Source organism: Parasteatoda tepidariorum, chromosome 6, assembly GCF_043381705.1.
Source record: "Parasteatoda tepidariorum isolate YZ-2023 chromosome 6, CAS_Ptep_4.0, whole genome shotgun sequence".
Taxonomy (NCBI): domain Eukaryota; kingdom Metazoa; phylum Arthropoda; class Arachnida; order Araneae; family Theridiidae; genus Parasteatoda; species Parasteatoda tepidariorum.
The window spans coordinates 9,988,102-10,012,944 of NC_092209.1; the positions used below are offsets into that span (position 1 = coordinate 9,988,102).

The 24,843-nt window shown below is 31.0% G+C and overlaps 1 protein-coding gene across 2 annotated transcripts in view; it reads right to left on the reverse strand.

The window, feature by feature from the left end:
• LOC107454205 (sialin) overlaps window positions 1-24,843 on the reverse strand; it is a 32,049-nt gene extending 7,206 nt beyond the window's left edge. Inside the window, exons 1-9 of one of the 2 annotated variants that reach the window (XM_016071315.3) lie at window positions 24,410-24,843; window positions 20,840-21,024; window positions 16,731-16,964; window positions 14,434-14,617; window positions 14,171-14,304; window positions 8,549-8,698; window positions 4,815-4,947; window positions 1,512-1,667; window positions 394-479 (exon numbers count right to left, since the gene is read on the reverse strand). In XM_016071315.3, the coding sequence (XP_015926801.2) occupies window positions 394-479; window positions 1,512-1,667; window positions 4,815-4,947; window positions 8,549-8,698; window positions 14,171-14,304; window positions 14,434-14,617; window positions 16,731-16,964; window positions 20,840-21,024; window positions 24,410-24,614 (1,467 nt within the window). In that variant the 5' untranslated portion in view covers window positions 24,615-24,843. Of the gene's footprint in view, window positions 1-393; window positions 480-1,511; window positions 1,668-4,814; window positions 4,948-8,548; window positions 8,699-14,170; window positions 14,305-14,433; window positions 14,618-16,730; window positions 16,965-20,839; window positions 21,025-22,641; window positions 24,344-24,409 lie in introns of those variants that run through there. The other variant, XM_043052033.2, reaches the window with a different exon arrangement.

The following is a 24,843-nucleotide window of genomic DNA, read 5'->3' on the forward strand; positions in this document are numbered from 1 at the left end:
ATAATAAAAAAAAATTGACAATCTAAAGAAGATATATTTTTTAATTGCGGATTTAAAAAAGAAAAATATAACAGAATTTTATGAAACATTTTGTAGTAAAGATTCAAGACTGATCTGACAAGTATGATAACAGAAAAATGTATTTAAGGGAGTAAAGTTAGATTATGAATATTGCACTTTAGCAAAATAATATAAATGAGTTTCTTTGATTATTTTAAGACCATAAATTTATTATCTTTTTCTTACAGATAAGAAATACTGTCTTCTAAAAAATATCATATTAATCTCGGACCATTAAGAAAGCAAAGTGAAGAAGAATTTTACTTTTAAGAAATATAAATTATCGAAAGAAAAATTTGATGTTCAAATTAATGAATTTTTTTAATAACATACATTATTTTGAGTTAGGGCACCAACAGCCTTGGGAGCCAGAAAACCAGTTAAAGTTGCAAATGCGTTTGTCATTCCCATAAGAGTACCTGAAAAAAATAAGTAAAAATTCATCGACAGTTCTAAGAAGTAAATGAAATTATCGTTGTAATGCACAGATATACATATTTTATACTAAAATAGCAATAATAAAGACTAAGTGATGAAATAAACACATTTACCTCTTCTTTTCTTTTTCTATCTTGAACAACTATTTTATTTTAAAACACTATATATCAAAAGCAGGGAGCGAAATGTACACTCTCCAAGTATTCAAATCCAAATCTCTTTGATGAACAAGTTTATGTTGTGATTGTGGAGTGTGTAAAATTCAAGTTTTTGTTGCTTCACTAACATTAACTATTATTGGCGACCGAATATTTAGGAATGACAAAGATCTCCGCCTGTTGCAGGGGGCTTCCAGCCACAATTGAAGATTGAATTTTTTTTGTAGCCATATACTTTTACCTCTGAAACTTCATTTAAACTACTAATTGACTTCAGAGTAAATTGGAGTAAATTAACTGTAAAGTTAAATTTTATTCAAAGAAAATAATTCACTCCTTTACCTTGATTTCTATAAGGAATCTGCTACACACACAACCAATCAGGTGAAAAAGTTGAGTTGGGATGATTTCAGATCATGAAGCAATCAGAAAATTGCACAACTAATTCTGAAGATTGGTGAGCAAAATTAAAAGGGAGTGGTTTTTATTTCGTAGGAAATCTCTTAAATTTCTGGGGAAAAAAATAATTTAAAAATTTAATGAACAATTCTAAGGATCCTAGTAGAATAAATTCAAAATTTATTAGTTAAACCTTGATTTAAAATAATTGACTTAAATTGTGTGATTATTATTCAATTAGCTTTTACATTCCTTCATTTTTTTTTCCTTAAATGTTTGTACAAGCTTTTATTAGAAATATGAATAATTTAATACAACACAATTCTTAAAGAACAAAAATAAAAACTATAAACAGAATATATTTTGTTTAAAAATTTTTTTTATAGAAAGCAAGCTTTTGATGCAGCTCAAAGACAAATTTTCACTGTTTAACATTTCATATAATGTAATACATACCAGCAAATTCTGGAGACATATCAACGTGTGTCACCATGTAGCCTGAGAAAGTAAATCCATTAAAACCCATAGCCAGAGTAAGGAAAACGACACTCCATATGTGATTACAGCCACTAACAATAACTCCAAGTAAACATATAGCTGGTCCAATGAAACCTATAATTAAACAATTCTTCAATTTATCAATCAAAAATATAAAATACTCAGACTATCAAGATTTAATTAATAAATAAACAACTTAAGTCACACTTTGGCTTTTCTGCTCCGGTCACAAAGAAAGATCATATTCCAGCTGAACTTAGGCAGCTAGCTTTGGAAATTTTAGGCGAGATTCCCAGTGACGGCGTAAAAATTTATACAGAAGGTAGTGGACTGGGAAACCTAGCTGGTAGCGGCGTCTTCATTGAAAAATTACTCCATCTGTCTCCGTAATCCTGATTTCACTTCAGTCTTTCGAAGTGAATTAATCGTAATTGAACAGGGCATCGATGCTATAATCAACGAGAGTGACTTTGGACAGGGGTGATTGTGAGCCCAAGTCAGAATTCCGGAAATTTTCATGGATAAAAAAAACAGTTTAAATTGAAAAAAATTTAAACAAGGTTTTTTCCTTTTTCTCAATATTTCTTAGTTTACTTAAAATATATTCAACATTTTACACATACCTATACCATTTACACATATCTATGATGACCTGGAGAAGTAATTAAAATTTACAAATATGTCTTTCTTTTTTGAGTTTATGATTATACAGTAGACACCGCTTAATGTGATCACATCGGGACAAACGTGATTTGATAACAATAACCGATTGATTACAATACAGTAAACGAAAAAAATTTAAGATAAAAAATGATTTTTTTTACATACGTATTAAAATAAAAATTACTTCAAATTAGGAGTTGTTGCTGTAAAACTCTATAGCATTTAATAGAAATTAATGTACACTAAAGAAAAAGAATTAGTTAGTATACTTACATGAACTGCAGAAAACAATACAAAATACAAAAGGTTAATTATTAACTGAAAAAGAAATCATCAATTGTCGATTGCTTAGCATTCTTCAAAGCAAGTCATTTACTAATCGCTCATAATCATAATGTTTATGAAAGTGATCCGCGTCGGCTTTGTTTTGCACACCTAGACCTCGATAGCAGTTTCGGGTTTATCATCGGTATCAGAATCTTGTGACGAAGCTTGATCTTTGACACATACGGCTTCGCAAATGTCCTCATCAGTTAACGAAGTAGAATTCTCAACCTTCTCGTCGATCTCCATCCATGCTTCAAAATCCTCAGCATTCATATTGGGCGGGGGATCGAAAACGTCTTCCATTTCTTTCATCACAGCAGCATTGTTGTACTCTGGTTGACAAAATCCTCCATGACTAAAACAATTTCGAATTGTTTTTTCCGAGACATTATTCCATGACATTGTTAACAAATGTATGGCATCCAAAACATTTGTTTTTTTGGCTAGAGCGTTCGCATTAAGATCTTCAGCGTCTTGGTCTTCCATATTTTCGAAGATCCTTGAACGCATTTCCTTTCTGTAATATGCCTTCAAGGTGCGGATAATTCTCTGGTCACAGGGTTGAATTAAAGAAGTGGTGTTTGGTGGTAAGAACACGACATTTATCTTCTCCTAATAACATGTGTTTAAAAGATAATATACGAGCCCCGTTTGAACTTTTGGTAAGTTTTAGAAAACACTTTAAACAAAAACAAAATTTTCCTTCTTGTTTTTATTGATTTCAGGAAAATAAAATTTGCATCTAAACTGATAACAATAAACGAACATTTGATTACAATAAACGATGATTTTTCAATGTATTTTGATATAAGCGGACGGGACTAAGCTATTTTGATAACATTAAATGATTGATAACATTAACCATGATCACATTAAGCGGCGTCTACTGTAACAACTATTTACTGATAAAAAATGAATATTAATTATGAATATAAGCTTATAAAGTATCTCTCTGGCTCTCCCTTACAAACAAATAAAATAAACTGTGTTTTTAAGTTCCACCTTTGAAAATTTGATTTCTGGAAACTTCAGTGATCAATGATTTTTTGAAACATCTGGACCTTCGATCTCCGGAAACTTGCGGATCACTGTTAGCGAAAAATTCGGAAATCCGGATTTTTTCCGGAGCACAATCAGCCCTGCTTTGGAGATCTTTGGATCCTGTCGGACAGTCGCAGCTGCCTTCAACACATGCACAACTGGACTAAAGTTGGAGACAAAACAAGCATCTCCATCCTTTTTAAACTTCAACTTATTTCAAAGCACCACGACGTTCATCTTCAGTGGATACCATCCCACGTTGACATCTTTGGCAATGAGCAAGCGAATCGCTTGGCCAAGGAGGGCTGTAGTAATTTAACATCTTCGTCCTCAGCCCTTACCTTTTCAGAGTATCAGTCCAAAATCAAAAGCCATCTATCAAAAAAGTGGAGGATCTCCCCCCTCACATCATTGGTATGCGGCCAAGGAACCGGGCTCTTCACTTGTTCATATAGGTGATAGAGCATCTCAAATAGCTATTTCCAGATTGGCAAGTGGACACACAAATAGTCTCTCGTACTTTAAAGGAAGAAAGACTTATGCAGTCTGCTCCAAATGTGAAGCCCAGCAGGCCTCAGCCGAACATATCCTTGACTGCTTGGGCCTTTCCAAGGAAGATTTATATGCTACTCCACTTCTTGTCATCGACTTTTTGAGGGTCAACAACCTGCTGGATCTTCGCCAGACAATTAGAGGATAAGAAACAACAATAACTTAAGTCACATCAAAGCTATTTAGGATTCTTTTTTTTACCACAATTAAATCATAATACATGAAGGTCGAGAAGACAATAAAATTAAAGTTAATGCAACATAAATCATAATTCATTGAGCTTGATATTAGAATCAAATGCATAGTAATTACAACCACATTGGATTGCCAATTCAATAATCAGTCAAATATCTTCAAATAAGTCAAATATCTTCCATTTTGTTAGATGACTTTTTGCCATCTTTCCAGTAACTTCTGATAATACAGTTTTAATTAAAAACAAATAGTTAACTAATTGTAAAATTGACATTATTTTTTAGCGTAAGTTAGAATATTATTTTAAATAATACAATAATAAATTTTAAATTATGGCACAATATTTGCCAGATCAAAGTTTATTTTTTCCACAGAAAAAATTAAATATTATTTCACATTGAAAAACTGAAATTTTTTGCCCATCTAATCTTTTTGCCCATCTACTTAAAATTTTTAAATTTAAAATAATAAAGAAAAGCTTACCAACAGTGTTACAGATTTTACGAATGGTGCTGATAGTAAAATATTGTCTTTGACGGGCATAATCAGCAATATAGCTTGTTACCCATCCAACAATAGCTTGTAAGAGATAAGGAAGAGCAGAAATAAAACCATCCTAAAATAGAAAAAATTATTGCATAGTATCAGTGCTCTGAACAAGGAAAACTTTTTTGGTTTTAACTAACTCAAAAGAGTGATTAATCTGCTCAGCTTAGATTCAGAGGCTTATAAGGTAAAAACATTTTAAAATTGCTACAGTCAAAGTTTAGTTTCATATTTGGAATTAACTTAAGCATTTATATACAGAACAATAATTTGAAATTAAAAAAATATAATAATAATAATTACAACTTTGCTTGCTTTATAATCAGATAAACTTGTTAAAAATAACTCTTTAAACCATAATTGTTTCTCTGTTGAATAACACAAAGAGAAAAAACTGATTTTCTGCTTAGACAAGCAGATTCTAAGCAAAATAAATGAGAAGAGTGAATGAGTGAGGAAAAAAAAAGTTTAAACAAATCATAAACTTAAAATAGCAAAAAATTTAAAAAATTGGTTAATGGGTTGCGATTTTTATTTATTCCAGTAATTGTTTTTCTTTTGTTTATGTAAATGACTGATTGTCATAACAGAGTTGACTTAGCTGCCCACCTAGCTTCCCATAATTTAATTTTAAACACAGGTTATCAAAGATTTTAATTAAAGAAAACTGATATTTCCCTGCAAAAAAGAGCATTTAAATTTTCTTAATAAATTAAAGTTAAATAAGAAAAGATTTTTTTTTTTTTTTAATGAACAATACTTTCACATGCCATTAACTAGGGTTACTTTGTCCGTTTTGTAAGAAAAGTATCTTTAGGAAATATATCAGTACAAACTTTTAGCAGATGCTATTATAAAGAAAAATACTGCTCATTTATTATTATTGACAAAGAAATGTGAGAGACCAGTATATCAAATTTTATTTTGTCATTCAAATAACTATTACCTGAGCATCAGGTTTGATCTCCTTTGTACTAAATTTAGATCATAAATAAATAGATTTCACTTTTTGCATTTGTTAGAATTAATTTAATAAGTCAAAACTGAGAGAAGTATGAGAAAACAAAATGTTTGTATTATTTTATCAAAAAAAAATTTTTTTCATTTTATTTATTTTCAACAGCAAATAAAAATAAAAATTATTAATCAAACAAAAATACTTTAATTGATGAAATTTAGCCTACTGATTTTTTCTCAAGACTGATTTCAGTCCCCACGATTGAAGAGTGGTACGCATGCTATTAGGTGTGCCATGTCATGGGAAAGTTAGGGAACCTCTAGAATATATAGTAATAAGAAAAAATACAAGTGCTTAATAGGAATTTATTTTGATTTTTTCAAGTTACACTACTCATGAACTTACATTTCCCATTTTTTTTACCTTATTAAAAAATGTAAAAGCATTAATACTACTTAATTTAAAAACTTTTGAGAAGTTTTGTCTTTAATTATGAATACCAGCTAATATCACTACTTCTACTCTGATTACAGTACAGGGTAACAAAAAAGTATGGGGATCACTTTTGTGGCTAACTACCACTAATGTTTTAAAACCTTTTTACATATATAGCTTACTGATCTAAAGCTCTGCTATTAGACTATCAATTGCAATACTATTTCATAAAATCAAAAAAATGCCTTTGAAGAAATTTGACAAAGAGCTAATTGGTCAAGTACAAGCATTTTTAGAACTTCGCTGGAGCCACAGGATTATACACACCCATTTTAAAAAGAAAGGTATTGCGATTTCACTCAGTCATATCAGTCGCATCAAGAATTCAAAACTCTGATTGATGCAAAATAATGCAAAACCAAAAAGAAGTGGACGGCCAAGCAAGTTGAAGAAATCAGATTTGCAGAAGCTTGATAAGATGACATCAAACCTGGATCCATCAACACAGGCAAGCATGGCTAAAGCTCTTAACCTGAATCAGCAAGTTGTAAGCTATCAACTAAAACAAAAGTTGAAGAAAAAATGCCGTAAAAAACCTAAATGTCATCATTTAAGTGAGAGATCGGTGCATATTAGGAGGCAACGTTCATGGCCCCTCTACAAGCCTCTCCGTAATGACAGATGTCGAAAGTTCATTACAACTGATGAAGCTTGGATCTATCTATCTGATACCAATGCTAAATCTAAAGTTCAATATCTTAGTCACGGGCAGAGCAGGCGAGACTTGACACCATCAACCACGGTGCCTCATCCCAAAAGCGTAATGGTTTGGATGGGCATATCCGCCCATGGTGTGACCAAACCTCGGTTTGTGAAACCTGGGGCCAAAATAAATTCAGAGTATTATATACAGAAGATATTAAAGCCCTTTCTTAAGGATGATTACTGCAGATTGTACCCTAATGGTGATGCTGAGTTCCATCAGGAATCTGCCCCATCACATGCATCTAAGGTCACCCAGAAATTCCTAAAAGATCAGCAAGTGCAATTCTTGAGACCAGAACAATGGATTCGAAACAGTCCTGATGCTGCACCATGCTCTTATTTCCCATGGGAACATCTGAAAAACAAACTGAATAAGCGAAGAATTTCTACATTGAGAGGCCTTTAAAGAGCTACTAGAGAAGAGGTGAAGAAAATCCCCCAGGAAATCATTTTGCGGGCTTTAAAATCATGGCCTAAGCGTTGTAGTCAAATCTATTATGCCGGAGGTCGACATATTGAGAAGCATCGCTGAATTTATATAATAAATTTTGGAAATATAAACATTCAAAAATGATCCCTATATTTTTTTGTTACCCTGTATATTTCCCAAATAATATTAAAAATTCCTCCACTGGCAAATGATATTAAAGATTTCTTCTTTGACACATTTCATTTTAAATTTTTATATTACAATACATTAGATTATGGATTTATATTTTATTTCTAATGGCAAAAGAGAAACAAATATCAAAATAAATATGAAACAATAAATATAGATGAAAAATGCAATTAAAAAAAAATGGCCGAAGTTACTGCCTTAAAATGTCTCAATCAGCCCAGTAAAGCACTGTCTCAGAGCCATCGGACATTAATGGAGTTTCCAAAAGATTTCAATGCAGATTAGTGATAATAATATTATATTGGAAAAAAAGTGTATTGTAAATTGAAATTATGGTAAAAAAAATAAAAAATACGCAATACATAAATAGAGAAAAATTAAAAATATTAACATCTTATAGAACATGTAATTCTTTACAACAATAAAATATGTACACTTACATGAGCATAATTGATTATTTTGACTAAGACAAAAAAGAAAATTCAAGGAATTAGGAATTCAATTTTCAAACAAATTTTTCACAAATGTTGATAATTTTTAAAATAAACTAAAATGTATTTTGAACTTAGCATGTTTTAAATTAAGGTCGAAAGTGTTAAAAAAGTTAGTTACAAATTATACAAAAAATCACTTTTAGATTTTCTTTAAAAATTTTATCATAAAACATAGAGATAAAATAAGATTACAGCTAGAACAAAAAATCTTAATATTGAAAACTAAAATCAACACCTAAAATTCGAATTTTTAAGAAAAAATTAAATTAAGTTTAAATACAACATCCATACTCAAATAAGGAAAATTACAAACAAACCTAAACAGATTTTTAAAGTTTTGTGACAGTTCAATTAAAAATTATTGAAAGGAAAATATATAATACAAACTTTCAATACTTACGCTTTTAATATTAAATCGTAATATGGAGCTTAAATACGTTGGAAGCATAGTTAAGAATGTGTAGAATCCCCAATTTTGTCCAAAATGGGTAATCATTAATGTCCACACAGGAATAGATGTCAGTATCTTTTTCCAAGGAATATTTGGTTTCTACACAAAAGAAGAAATTGATAGACATTCACTGACAAACATATTTTAAATAATTATGTTTTAGAAAAATATTGAAAGAAAGGCTTTTAAGATTTTTCAGGAATTAATAGTATTTGAAATATATTTAAATCAGCTTAATTGTATTACATGATTAAAAACAGAAATAATAATTAGATGTACAAAATATGTTCTTGAATTTTTACATTAGAAGTTTTTCACTTTAAGATTTCTCATTATAACTTAGCTTTCATTTTATACCCAAAAAACATAAAATGGAGGTCACTATATTACTTTATAAATACAAAATAAATAATGAAATGAAAGGAAGTTGAACAAAGGTATACATATAAACCAGGATCATGTTTGTGGCATAATTACCACTACGAATATTAAACATCAATTCACTGGTATATAAGACATGTTAACTTGATTCTCATGCATTTCAGCCACGGACGAGAGAGGTTGCTCCTCGAAACCAGTTCTCTACTATCATAGATAACGAAATCATCGACGGGTCTGCAGGAGTAGGACAGTCCGAGTGTCGCGGGGGCCAGACCCCCGAACGGTCGGCCACCCCGCCTGTAGATTCTATGCACCTCGCGTCCACCCGAGCTCTTATCAGAGCTTGTTGACCGGGATACAGGGGACACGGCTATGTCACAGCCACAAGATGCGGGGCTACCTGGCACCCTTATGGCACCGACAGGGATGGCTACGCCGGAACTGCACGGACCGTCTGGGAGCCTTGTAGTATCCAACACGGATAGGAGTGACAACGAAATAAACATTACCACTGGCTACAAAATGGAAAGGCCGGAAATCATCACAAATCATCATCAGGCATCACCATCAGGCCGGAAATCATAAATAATAGACCGAGTGACAGAACATATCAAAATAAAAGTTATGCTGATGCCCTAAAAAGACAAAATAACTCAGATATGCAAAGCTCAATAAACGAGGCCAAAAATATCTTCCAAAAATTAAATGATATGGTCAGTGTCTTAAATGCATTAAATGCCATACCCCAGCTTCGCAAAGCGGTCAAATTAATAGAGCAAGAGGAATATCATACATACCAAGATGAATAGTAAACCTATTAGCATTATGTTGTGGAATGCGGCTAACATTAGCACAAAATTCCACGAATTCAGTAATTTTATCCTTGAACATGATATTGATATCGCCCTAATAACCAAGACTCATGCAAATGCTAGCACTAAGCTAAAACTTACAAACTATAATACTTATAGAACAGACAGGACTATTTGTAGAGGCGGTGGGACCGCAATCTTCGCAAAAAGAAGCCTTAATACTGTACAATATAGCAATAACAATTGTGACAGATACGAGGAAATATCTATTCTTCTTTACAAAAATAGCAGAGACTACTACAAAATTACTGCTATATACAATAAACCAAAACACATACTAACCAAAGATATGTTGGAAATATTATTACCAGATGGAGTTAATTGTATAATAGGCGGAGACTTCAACGCCAAGAACACTATTTGGGGTAGTAGAGTAAACAACAAGCACGGCAAAGAACTCCATAAGCATATCCAAGATCTAAATCTTACGGTTACATCACCAATGGAACCGACTTATTTCCCTTATACACCCCATAAACAGCCAGATCTACTTGACTTTTTTATTGTCAACAACAACACCACCATGTGTTGTCACACCCTTACTGAGCTAAATAGTGAGCACGTCCCGGTCATTGCTACGATAGGTTCCACTATTGAACATGCTCCAACCTTCACCAAGAAAACCAACTGGGAACTATACTCAAATATCCTTACGCTGAACAGTAGTAACTCAACCCTTAGCACCATAGATGACATAAACAACGCTATTAACAACCTAACTAAAGATATTCAGCAAGCCTATAATGATGCCACTAAAACTAGCATCAGTAAACATAACTACATGGCACTCCCACAAGAACTAAGGTAGCTAATAGGCTACAAAAATTATATTAGAAAAAAGTGGCAAACTCACAGAAACCCCAAGAGATAAAGCAGAATTAAACAGGCTCACTAAAGACATTAAGAAAATATGTAAACAATACAGAAATGACAATTGGGAAGACAAAGTATCGAGTATGTGCACAGAGGACCAAACGGTCTGGAAAATGTCTAAAACCTTAAAAATCACGAAAACGATCAACAAACCAATTATCCATGACAACAAAAATGTCTATAAAGATGAGGATAAATTAAATACTTTCGCTGATACGATTCAAGAGCAATTTCAACTAAATAAAACACCCTCTGATGAAAATGAAGACAAGGCCATTGATAAGATCTATAATGATTATTTTAATAATCACAACAGCCTCAATAATTTAGATGAACTCCCCAATACTGAGATGATCAGCATAATTAAGAAACTCAATAATAGAAAAGCCCCAGACATGGATAACGTTAATAATATCATGGTCAAATATCTGCCACAAAATAAACTCAATAACTTATGCAACATCTATAATGCCTGCCTGAGAAATAATATCTTTCCAGACATCTGGAAAAATGCTACCATTATTTTATTTTCCAAACCGGGAAAAGACTCTCGAATTGCGACTAACTTTAGACCAATAAGCTTACTACCAACATTTGGTAAGATATTCGAACGAATTATTCTAAACAGGCTACAACCACTAACTGACTTTACACCAAAAGAGCAATTCGGGTTCAGAAAGGATCTGTCCACGACAAAATAGCTCACCAGGCTAATTGACTTTATAAGCGACGGCCTTTACAAAAACGAAGCGACAGCACTGCTTATGCTAGACGTGGCGAAAGCATTCGACCGCGTCTGGCACAAAGCATTAATATCTAAACTGATTAAACAAGCACTTCCATATGGCATCATACATATAATTGATTCATACCTGAGTAAACGCACCTTCCAAATCAGACTCAACAACAAGCTCTCAAATGAATGCCCAATAAATGCTGGCGTACCTCAGGGTAGTATTTTAGGCCCTGTATTATACTTAGTTTATACAAGTGACTTTCCGATCACTACTGATAATGCTAATTATATGATTGCTTTTTACGCAGATGATACGGCCATCGCATATCGCTCACTAAATCCAAACCAAGCCGTGAAAAAACTAAATGACTACATGCCACCTATCAAAGATTGGTGTGCTAAGAATAAAATATCCATTAATGCTGATAAGTCTAAGCTAATGATTATTAGAAAAAAGAAGAGACGCAAACCTATCACAAATAGGGTATCACTTTTCTCAAATTATGTATCAATTGTGGACAAAGCAGATTATCTAGGACTTACAATAGACGATAAACTCAATTGGAATGACCATGTTGAGAAAATCAAAAATAAATCACTTGCTGCCTTTTCATGCCTCAGAGCACTACTTAATGCAAATTCAAAACTACCGCTGAACCTAAAAAGACTGCTATACATCTCCTGCATACGACCTATCATTACTTATGCCAGCCCTGCATGGAGATGCCTGAACAAAACCCAAACAAAAAAACTAGAAGTGATACAAAACAAGAAGACCCTTAGAAGAGATCTAGAGCTAGAAACCATAAATGAACACATGAACAAATTAAGCACCAGTTTCTATAGTGCGGCTATGAATAGCACAACATCAGACTTTAATCTAATCTTCAATAAAGAACTGATACACGATATCAAAAATTATAACCCCATCACAAACTTCTTACTATCAGATATGATTTTATCCAAACACTTTAAGACCACATACAAATAACAGACACAAGCATTCATAGACATGACTCTACGCCTACGGCAAACCCGTTGAAGGAGCAACCCTGTAGGGTCCCATCCAGGCAAGCTGTAGGTCTATTAAACTTAAAACGATGAGCAACCCGGTACGAGCGGTCGTTTACCGGGACGACCGGGTCATTGTTATAACAGAGGCTCACACTAATTAATACAAATATCATGATATATAAACATTGCCAATATGTAAATATTGTAAATATATTATATTTTAATTTTCCTTATTTTTCAATCATGTAAATAATCTTGTACATATTTTTTCAATTCATTTTTTTTAACATGCTAATGACTCTAGGGACCTTCCAGTAATTAACTTTATAGATAGCTAACCAATGTTAGTAAACTGATATTTCTTTTCCCTGAACCAAAGCCACTAGTCTCAATTGCCCTAGGGCCAGTAAACAGATGAAGAAGAGAGGTGCCCGCATCCGTGGGCAGGTACTTCGGCAAATCACATATCCAAGTCCAAACTTGATTCAATCACGAGGTACCTTTTGATATATGAAGGTTGGTATTGTCGATAACTCCGCCCCCACATGTTTATTAGAGTTAAAAATTTGGTGAAGGTATACATATAAACCAGGTTATATACATATTATTAGTTAAAAATTTGATGATAAATGTGTTAATTTTTATGAAAAGCTGCAAAGTAATTATAAAATGCTAAAAAAAAAGCAATAAATTGTAATTCTTTCATAAAAAAGTCTATTGAAATAAAATCCAAAAACAATATGTATACTCATATAAAAAAAATAGAGAATAAGAATAAGACAAAATCAAATTTAACAAAGAAGTGCAAATTCTAAAAATTAGAAAATTACAGACGGACTTCTATTTAACGAACTTCCATTTTGCGAGTTTTTTTGAGGAACCAGGAACATTTTGAAAATTTCTTCGTAAAATAACTTCCAAATTGCGAAGTGAATTTTCTATTTAACGAAATTTTCTTTGCTATCTACTTTTCCTATTTCCCAATATTTCAGAACATTTTAAACTTGTTATCGCATTTTATGGGGAAAATGACCTTGAATTGATTTTTGAAGCCACTTTTAGAGAAAACAGTAAAATTCCTTTTTGTTTGCAATTCAAACGAAAAACTCAGACAAAACTAACAGATTTTATCAGTAGCAATTAAACTTAAGAACTCATATGGTAATGTAGGTTTAAAATTACTTTGCAGTTATAATTTTATGCAGCAAATAAATGCAGCTATAATATTATACATAAATTTAGCTTTTTTTTTAGTTTAAAATTATGTAGCATGATAGTGTACTACTGGACAATGTTTTGCTCTATTCTTGTTTTCCATGCAAATTTCTTTTATAACTAAGATTTATAATATAAATAGTAGATACTAGCTTACAAGATAAAGGTGCATCAATTGGCATTTTAACTGTGTCTAGTGTTTATGAATTTAAAACCTGTTTTGTGTTTAAGTATTTCAAAAAGTGATTTTCTATTTAACGAATTTTCCATATAACGAACTTATTGTCAGGATTTAGCAACTTCGTTAAATAGAGGTCTGACTGTATTTTCAAGACAATAAAAGAACAATTATTTAAACCAAGAAAGTAAAAAATAATGTGACAAGATCAGATTTGTCATGATAAAAATTTTATTATAATAGAAATCCTTGAATGTATAATTCTATCATTAAAAAAAAAGTGAATGCAAAAATATATTTACATTTTTTTTCTGACTGTCATCACTTCTGTCAGCTTGAATAAGTAATAGTTCAGCTCTTGAGATTCGAGGATGAACGTCAGGCGTTTCATAGATCAAAATGCCCCAAAATATGGTCCATATACAACCAAGGGTACCTACAAAATAAAAAATATTTCAATCAAAAAGTTAATAAAAAAAAGTTGGTTTAAAAATCAAAAATAAATTATCATTTATAAATGTAAAATAAAAGCAGAATACATGAGAAGGAAGAGATAAAAACACACCAAACACATAGAAAACAGATGGCCATCCTCCAAGGAAATCTGAATCACAAAGCAGCCCAGATATTGGCATTGAAATGACTGTTCCAATCTGGGCACCACTGTATATTATGGTGCCTAAAAGACTTCGTTCCATTTTCGGTAACCAAGTACCTAACATAGCGTGCATTGCAGGAAATGTAACACCCTACAAATAAGTTTTTTTTTAATTAAATCATTTTAATTTGAAGTAAAAACATCAGAACTGAATCTTTTTTAATATAAATACATAGCTGTCAACAACACAGGGAAAAATCCAGAAGATTTTATGAAATAATATATATTTCATGATAACTGTTGCATAATATACTCAATATTATACATATAGGGAATTTTAGGGATTTTTTTTGTCATCAAAATACAAAACTTTATTACACTTATAACTGCAAATGTTTTGTAATACTTTTCATTTATAAACGACATTAAATGAACATGAAATGTCTTTTTTATTATATTAAATCATAATTTTGAATAGTTATGGACAAGTAATTTAATATTGATGGTTAAAAGAATTTTTTAATTTAAAAACCGAGTTCTAAATAAAAACAAACTGAAAAAAAAAAAAGCTTTAAAATGATTATTATAAATGAGGCTTGGTTCATTTTGTATTAGTCATACTTATTTAAATATTCAAGCAAGCAATAAATTATGTAAAAATTCTACTTTAACAGGGATTTTTTTAGGAAACTTACTCAATTTTAGGGAATATTTTAAAATGTACAAAAAACCAGGAGAATTTTTATTAAACCAGTAGACCAGGTGAAACAGTAGTCAACTGGTAAATCCAATAGAGTTTGCAGCTATGTAAATACAATGTGAATGTTTCCTACTGATTTACTATCAAGAATAATTGAATAACTCAGAAGGAATAAAATACATAAAATAATTATATTACTTGTGTTTCCTTACACTATTGTCCTCACACTATTTGTTCCTTACACTATTTTACTTCTTACAATAAAAACTCCAAATCTCCCATTTCTGCATACCACTAGCTTTGAAAACCAGCATGCACAAGCGTTTGGTTTTACAAAAATGAATTCGATAAAGTAAATATTCTACTTTCCCTTTAATAATATGCTGGCCTCAAAAAAATTTCTACAGGCTTCTCAAAGTTTTTATTTTTTTTTTTATTTCACCTTAAATCATTTGGATAAAATTTTCTAAAATAAAAGAAAAACATTTGGTTCTTAATTTATAAAAAATTTGCTTAAGCACAAAAAAATGTGTCCATTTAAACTTTTAACAGGGTAAAAGTAATAAAAGTAGAGTTTTCCTGTAGCTGAGAAATATTTGTCTTAATTTAATATTTTTATTAATACTAGCATTACTGAGTAAAACTGCTGGCTTAGCACGGTAGAGTATCATTCACTTCAAAGATTTATGAAAGCTATTACAGGGTGCGTAGCCAAATTTTTCGACAAAAAATAAGCACCTTCTAAGCACTTTTCAAGCACTCAAAAATATTTTTAAGCACTTTAAAAATATATATATATAAGTAGGCAGGGTTGGCAAGTTTTTGACAATTGACGGTTTAATCCGGATTTAACCGTCATGTCAAAAAAAAAACTTTAGTTTTGCAAGGAAAAGTTTTTGACAATTGTCAAAAATCATGAAATTTTGAATCATAAAACTAATGGCGTTTTCATACGCTAAGAACCGATGGTACGCCGAAATAGATTGGGGTTGAATTAATTGTGAAAACATTGAATAGAACAGTATGAACAGTGTCTTTTTGCATGTTAAAATCAACAGGGTAAAGGGAAAATTAAGCACTTTTTAAAAACAACCAATGAAAAAAGCACCTTTAAGAGCTTTTAAAAAACGATAATAAAAAATAAGCAATTTTAAGCACTTTTTAAAAACGATACGCACCCTGTATTATGCTGCAGTATTTTAAAACTTTTTACTTAATTTTTCTTATTCCCTATAAAAGGAATAAACCGTATGGGGGCAATTCATTTTATCTTGCAGTAAACATAAAATTTTCCTGTAGCTGAGAAATATTTGTCCTTATTATTCATTATTTTTATTTGTAGTAAAAATATTGAATAAACTGATGGTTTTACACAGCAAAACATACTCATTTCCAAAATTTATGAGAATTATTATGCGGTTGTAATTTAAACTTTTTTACTTATTCTTCCGATTCCTTATAAATGAAATAATCTGTATAGATGCTGAAATAACCAGTTCTATGAATCCTTAATTTTGATAAGCTGAAAATACCAAATTTTAGAGATTATTAACACCCACCTTACCTCTCCGAGTCCTTCACAAACTCTCAAAACAATAAGGGGCACAACACCCCATCTGGCAGCTATGGGCGTCAGCAATGTTAAAACAGAGGTGCAAAGTACTCCTAACCCAAATAGCCATTTTCCACCAAATTTTTCGGCCATTCGTCCACCAGGAACTTGAGTGAGTAAATACCCATAGAAGAAAGAGCCTAAGATCGTTCCTTGGGTATTGGAATCCCATTTAAATTCACCATCCTGAAAAATAATTTTATTCAGATATAATAGTTTAAGCAAATATAAAAAAAGAAGAAGAAAAAGGCGAGTCGCTTATGGCTCAGGGGATAGAGTGTTCGCCTTCCAATGAAGCGAACCGGGTTCGAACCCCAGTCGATACGAATTCCGTGTCCGGCTTGCACCAACCGCAGTGCTGACGTGAAATATCCTCAGAGGTAGATGGATCATGGGTTAGAATCCCCTTGCTGTCAGGCTAACCCTGGGAGGTTCTCGTGGTCTTCCTTTGCATGTCACGCAACAGCGGATAAGTTCCTCCAAAGAAATCTCCACGAAGGCAAATTTCTCCAATACTCGATCCGGAAGTTCCCTTGTCTTCTGGAAAGGGTTTAAAATTACAGGGCTACGGAGTTGAACATTAGATGTCGTAAACCCAAAAAATTTTGTCGGCTGTTCAACGACGGTTATAAAAAATTTAAAATATATATATATTAAAAAAAGCCATAGCTAGGCCAAGATAAAAAAAGCTTTACATTTTTCATTAAATTATTTCTTAAGCATATAAGGATTAACAGATTTTTGGTTGCAAAATTATATGGAAAAAATATATAAATAATTAAGTTGTATATAACTGATAAAAATTGTTGATAAGTTTCTATGCCCAAACAAATTATAAGCAGGGTCTATAAGCAAAGTTTTAGTCTATTGCAAAAAAATGCTACAAAATTTTTTATTGAAAAAAAAATTTCAAAACTTCATCAAGTTTTTCTCAATGAAAAAAAAATATAAAAAATGGAATAGAAAATAATACCTGTAGAAAAAAGTTTTGGAATAACAATATATAACACAAATGACTTTATGATTCAATTTCTTTCCTTATTAGTTTGAATTCCTTAAATTTGTGAGCAGAATCTTAAATTTAGTTTAATAAATTATTACTTCAATATAGTTTGGTTTTAATTATTTTAAACATGCTGAGTTATTCAAGAATTGCGTTAAATCAAGTGAATTTTTTTCTATGTAAGAGAAAAAAATATAACAAAATTTTAATGATAAAAGTATTCTAAAACTATATTGAAAAAATTATTGTAACTAAAAAATATTTTTAAAAAAGCCAAAATTAGGCCAAGATAAAAAATAAAAAAAGCCTTAAATTTTACATTAAATTATTCCTTAAGCATATAAGGATAGATTCTTAGTTGCAAAATTTTTATAAAAATATATAAATAATTAAGCTGTATATAACTGATAAAAATGGTTGATGAGTCGTTATGCCCAAACAAGTTATAAGCAGGGTCTATGAGCAAAGTTTTAGTCTATTGCAAAAAAAATTTTTATTGTAAAAAAATGGAATAGAAAATAATACATGTTGACTAAAGTTTTGAAAGAATATGTAACACAAATGACTTTATAAGTCAATTTATTTACTTAATAGTAGTTTGAATTTAGAAGTTTATGAGTAGAACCTTAAAATTAGGTTCATAAATTATTATTTCAATATATTTTAATTTCAATTATTTTAAACATATATGCTAATTTATTCAAGAACCTTGCAAAATCAAAAGAATATTTTTTTTCTTCCTTACAAAAAAAATGTAAAATTTTAATCTAAAAGTATTTCGAAAAAGTTATTGCAACTAAAAAAAAAATAAAGCACTATATTGAAGGAAATTTTATACTATAAAAACTGTGCTCTAACGAAATATTAGGCTCTTAGAATTTTCTACATCCCTGGTTATAAGTACCCAATAATTTTAAGCAAGTTATGCTAGTTACAGTCAAGTTTCGGAGAAAATAAGAATAAAAAAATAAGTAAGTGAAAAAAAACTTAAAGTATACTAAAAGAAAATCATAACACATCAAGAGTGATTAAGTAAAATACATACTTGTTAATACAATTCAGTAACAAAAGAATATCATGTCTGTGGAAGTATTGCCACTAAAACTCTAGCACTTTATAAAATCAAACTTGCTCAAATCATTTCATTTATTACGTTGCAGTCATTTATTATGTCAGCTTGTCTTTAAATTATCATTTATTAATATAATTCTTATATCGAACTTAATCATTCATTAGTAACTGGAATCAAAGTAACAAAACTAATGAATAAATACTGTCCTAAATCGTAAAATAATTGCTCAATAATAGTATATCTCCTATGCAAGTATATGATTATAGACTTAATTTTGACAATAACTCCCATTTTTATCAGGTGGGAAAACAGCAGAGATGCAAAAAAAGAAAAATATTTAATTGAGTGACTAGATTTTTAAGCAACTAGTGATAAACATTAAAGAAAAGATAAGTTTCCATTAATAAATAATTTATTCATAACAAAAATAAAGAAAGAAATTATAAATAAATAAAAATAATTAACCTTACAAAAAAAATGCAAAAAGTATGCTACATACATAAGTTACAATTTCATGAAAGTGAATCATCCTTAGCGATTAATTAAAGAGATTCACATAAATTTTTTTCATTCCAAATTATTATTTTTTTTTTTATACACATCATAGGCATAATAGGCATTACATATTTCCTAGCTTTTGAAGTTTCTTAAATTTATTTTTTTTAAATCATTCTTAATCGAATTTTAATTAAATTAAACCAATTATTTAATTTTTATTACATTTTACAAAAAGCTAGTATAAATATTTAATTCTTTTCTTTACAATCAATGTAACAGCTAACTTTTTATTTTAAAACAAATGTAAAACTCATTAATTCACTGTCAAAGAACAAAATCTATTTATAACTCTTTATCCTCTATCACTTACCTCAAAAATTTTAAAGTTACATGGTTATACTAATTCTCACAGTCTTTTTGGAAATTAGCCGTAGCCAAATTATTTTCAAATTTAATGTTGGGTTGGCTTTGTTTTTGGCGATTTTCTCTTTCGATAAACCTCAGACCATGGATCTCTTCCCATGCTCGTAACTGTCCATTGGAAACAATTCACTTACTTTTAATTTTGAATTCTTTGCATTAGTACTGGAGGCTTAGGCCCTCATTGTTTGTCGAGCGTTGTTTAATGATTTTCTTGATGAGAAAACAAGAATGAATCGCTTGATCCATTTAAGAGACTTTCTTATTTCATAATTTAGGAATGTGGCTCTATGTTCATTATAATAAGATTTACATAATAAATAAATGTTTCCTAAATGATTTTATTTATTTTTCTGCGGATAAATATCCAAAATGTATAGGCTATTATATGCTTAAAACTATGATGATGCTACCTCCACTAACCACTAAATTAGACTAACCACCCCCATCATACATATGATAACTCACAATTAAGACACAGATATTGGAATCTCATTTCCTGTTCATTCCCCATACTGGTTTTCCGATGGGGAGAAACATGGTTTTACATCTTCAGAAGCGTCCCACAGTAAACTGATCGTAAAAACACGGTTCCCAGTAGAACACTGAAGTCAAGCATTGCTGGCTGCGGTTAGTCAGCTAGTGGGTGACCACTTTGATCAGCCTGTGTCGGCCCAAGGGTGCATAGTTTAGGTCTTCGTTAAGCTGTTGTACCATTGAGTGCTAAACTTCTAGCACAGGTCGTCTGGCTACCAAAGCAGGTAAGCTATAACATCTGCAGGCGATCAAAATTGTGATGGCATGTCTTCGGATAATCTTTAGGGACATTTCCCAGACCTACGCCAATTGCCCCTTGTGCGACGTAAATAAAGTACCAACCTACCATCTTCAGAAATGAATAATAATAAAAAAGTAGAAATTAGACATTTAAAAAAAAATGGAATCAAAGAAATATACAAAAAGCAGTAAATTGTGAATTCGGGGAAGATTTTTACCCTAATGGTTTATATTTAACAATAAAAATACCAATCAAACAAGTTCAATAATTTAAAGTCAAAGCACCCTTACCTTTATTTTATGAGTATCATTTAATGGTCCAACAGAACATTCACTAACAACAGTTGTATTGGTATCTATATTAACCATTGCCACCATAGCAACACTTAAATTGACCCTTAAAGCATAGACATTGCAAAATCCAAGAAATCCCAGAATCGTTAAAACATGGCGAGCAGGAATATTTTTGAAATAATCTGAAAGAAATAGAAACAAATTTTAATATTTTGATAATTAAACCACAAGTTTCTAGATGCTTAAAACACGAATAAGCATAAACTGTGGCTAGTTAATATTGACTAGATTTTTAATAGCTCATTTTAAGCACTTCTTATGTTAGATTATAACATTTAAAAATTAAGCAGTGAAAAATAAAAGATATTTGAAAGCAAAAATATAATGAATATAAGGTATTTTTTATACTGTTTTGAGAAAACCAAAAATCTATCAAAATTGTTGATACAATTAGCTAGGTACCAGAAAACACCTGAAAAAAATTGTCGAGTTGTGTCATTGCATTAGCCTGTAACTGATTTAACACAGGTTGACTTTTGTGTTTATTACAATTAATTTTGTGTTAATTATGCATTTGTCATGTGTTTTCTTTGTTTGTGAAGGTAATTTTGTTCCTTTTTACTCCTTGTTTATGTCCACTCAAAGCTGAACATTGTATATGGATTAATATTTCCAATAAAGCCATATATAACAACACAACAATTAATTAACACAAATTAAATTAAATATACAGAACACAGAACTTAATTTATTATTATTAACTAAATAATAATTACCTTACTTACTGCTTAAAAACTTAGTGACCATTTTGATACAAGGATTTTTATCTTGTACCCAGATAACTGATAAGTACCTAAACTTTTGGTCTATATCTGCCCACAGGGACCGGGAAACCGGGAGAGGGGACCTTAGCCCCCTCACGTTTTATAGATTTTGAGGCACAGCCCCTTCTAATATTATGATTTTTTACTCAATATTTGAGTAATGAAATTCAAAATTAAGAAAAATAGATAATTTTATTGTGTCTAAATTTAAAAAATAAATGTCTATTTCGACCAAGCTTTAACTGTTATGATGAAAACTGCTACCAAATCTTCCCTTAATTCCCCCTCCATCACTTCACCTCACCCCGATGAGCACATCTCAAAATCTTGCATCAACAATTTTATTAAAACATTGATAACATTTTGTGGATAAATGCTTCATACTTACAATTTTTTCTTGCTCAAATTTCAGGTATTTTTCAATTATTTAAGAAATGTTTTTGCTTGGCACATTTTTGAATTTCTATCTTCAGCTTTTTTGGTTTGCTACCAAACTCATTCCTGTAGTATGACTATATATAAGAGTTCTATAAAAATGTAACATTTTAAAAAAAAATCCAAGATTTTCAGACGAATTTTGTCAAAATGAGGGTGCGAAAAAATGGTTGACACTAGTTACAAGAGTTAATCAGTGCGCACAGAAAGTTTTTCATTTTATCTAAGTCTATATATAGACAGTCAGACCTCGATATAAGGTCACCCTAAGGGACATCGCAAAAGTGACCTTATAAGAGGGGTGACCTTTTAACCGATTCATTAGCAGTTCGTAACTAAGCACGTAAATAGTACACACTATGATTTTTTAGAAATGGTAATACAAACGAAAACGATCGGCCATAAATTATCTATTTAAGTAAATAAATTTTAACAGAATTAGTAGCGAATTATAGAAAGTTAGATTTTTAAATTTTTTAAAATTAAAATAAAGCTGTTTACAAATTTTCTCAAAGTGTACATACATACATTACATCTTACCTTATTTAAAATAATCATTTATGCTGGTCTGTCTCGTTTTTGGTTTCATTTTTCGAACAATTCTTTCTAGATTTTGTAACTTCTCAAAATGTTCCTCAGCTCCCTCATGGTTTGTAAAACAATTTCGTGTGACATTTGTTGCATTGAACGCTTCCACTTGGGTTACAGCTACAATCTCAGGGTCACTGTCATTGTCCTCACTGTCCACAACTTGTGAAACAATTTCAGAAATTGCAGCTTGTTCGTTGGCTGCAACATTTTCCTAGAACTCGAGAGGGGTAATTGCCTTGTAAGGAAGTTAAATAGGCTTTTGTTATAAAAGAGCTCGCCTCACCTCAGATAAAAATGACCTTATAAGCGATAACGATTTTTAAAACTTGGCCATATATATCCGATAATCTGCAACAAGGAATTCCTATTCAGTGAGCCGGGACATTGGAAAAGTGACCTTATATGCGGGGTGACCTTATATGCGGATGACCTTATATTGAGGTCTGACTGTATATATATATATATACAGTATAACCACTGGACAAGAGTCCCTGGCGGAACTATGCTGTATCTATGACTGGAACTATGACTGGTGTTAAGAGGTAGCTGCCATTCAGAGTTAGTTATAAATGAATTGGTTGTTAAAAAATAATTATCATACAGCACCAAAAAACAAAAATTTAAAAAAAATTTTTTTTAAAAATGCATAATACACAAACGATGACTAAAGTTATAGCTAACTTCTTTACATTCATACTATTATTACCAACTACATGAATTGAAATCTGGCAGATGACACATTACGAATTGTCTACGTTAAAAGAACAAGATACCTGTAATTCTGGAAGATCAGACATGAGGAATGCACTTCATTTGTGATATGAACTGACGAAATTATGATTGACTTTTGCGTGAATGCTTAACAATTTCAATAGAAAATGAAAAGAACAAAATTTCTGCAATTCCTGCTGACCACCCTTGATGGATGCTGTTTATCTATAGTAGGTGCAAATGAATTGCCCAATCTATGATTCTCTATTTTATAAATACTTAAAAATTTCTAACAATGATTTAAATGTAAATAAAAGATGGTAAAAGCTATGTTTAGTAATAATGAGTTAAAATATTGCAGACCAAAGATGAAAAAATGGAAAAAAGTTGACTACCATGATATACAACTCATGCTAGCAGCAAGGAGTGCCCTTTAATCAGAAATCATTGATTTAAAGGTTCCCTGTAGTGTAAATCCTATGGAAAAGTTTTGGAACCATAAACATATGGTCATTCATCAGAGGTTTCCATTGTCTTGAGGCAGTCTTTGAAGGAAGTTTAACTGCATATAAATATATGTAAATAAAATAAATAAAAAAAATTGGGCATTTTAGAAGTGAAAAAAATCATGCCCAAAAATACCACAGTTAAAATATTGAAACTGAACACTTTGTAAAAAATAAACCAACTACTTAAATCAATTTAAAATACGAAACTACTCAACCAACTAAAAAATAAGAGCATGCCTTGCACTGTTTTTCAAGGGAAAATAGGAAGTTAGAGGGTGTTTTTAGAAAACATATGGTAACAAGAAAACATCAACTAAACTTTGTAAAATAGTAAATATACATCATAAACAAAAATACATCATACGTTTTGATAGAATATAGATATGAAAATGTATGTATAAACCAAAACATAGGTGTAATGTAGATATTTATAACAATAACTGTAGAACGGTGTTTTTATATATATGTGACTTATGTACTCATGTACGTTTATTTACCTTTCCATCCTGAGCTTTGAGAAGACACTAATTTAGTTTTATCTTCATTATCCATGTTTGTATTAATACTATGTTCACGATTTCGGACTAGAGGTGTTTCATCGTTACCGCTGTCAGATGATAAATTTCGACTGTGTAGATTAGTGACAGCTAGCGCAACAGTTCGCGCAACTTCTCCGGCATCAAAGTCCGGATTGATTTCCATGTTTGAGATTCTTATGAATTATATCACACTTCCATAGTTTAGTTGTTAATAACTAGAGCAGAACATATGATAGATACTTCATTCACTTTTTACATTGAACCGCCATGCCAGCGCGAGGCGTTGACGTCACCTGTTGACCATAACAACAAACGGACTGAGAGGGTCAATGCGCACCACGATCAAAAATCCTACCGTTCGAAAAATCACTTTCTTGTAGTGTCGAAAGAAG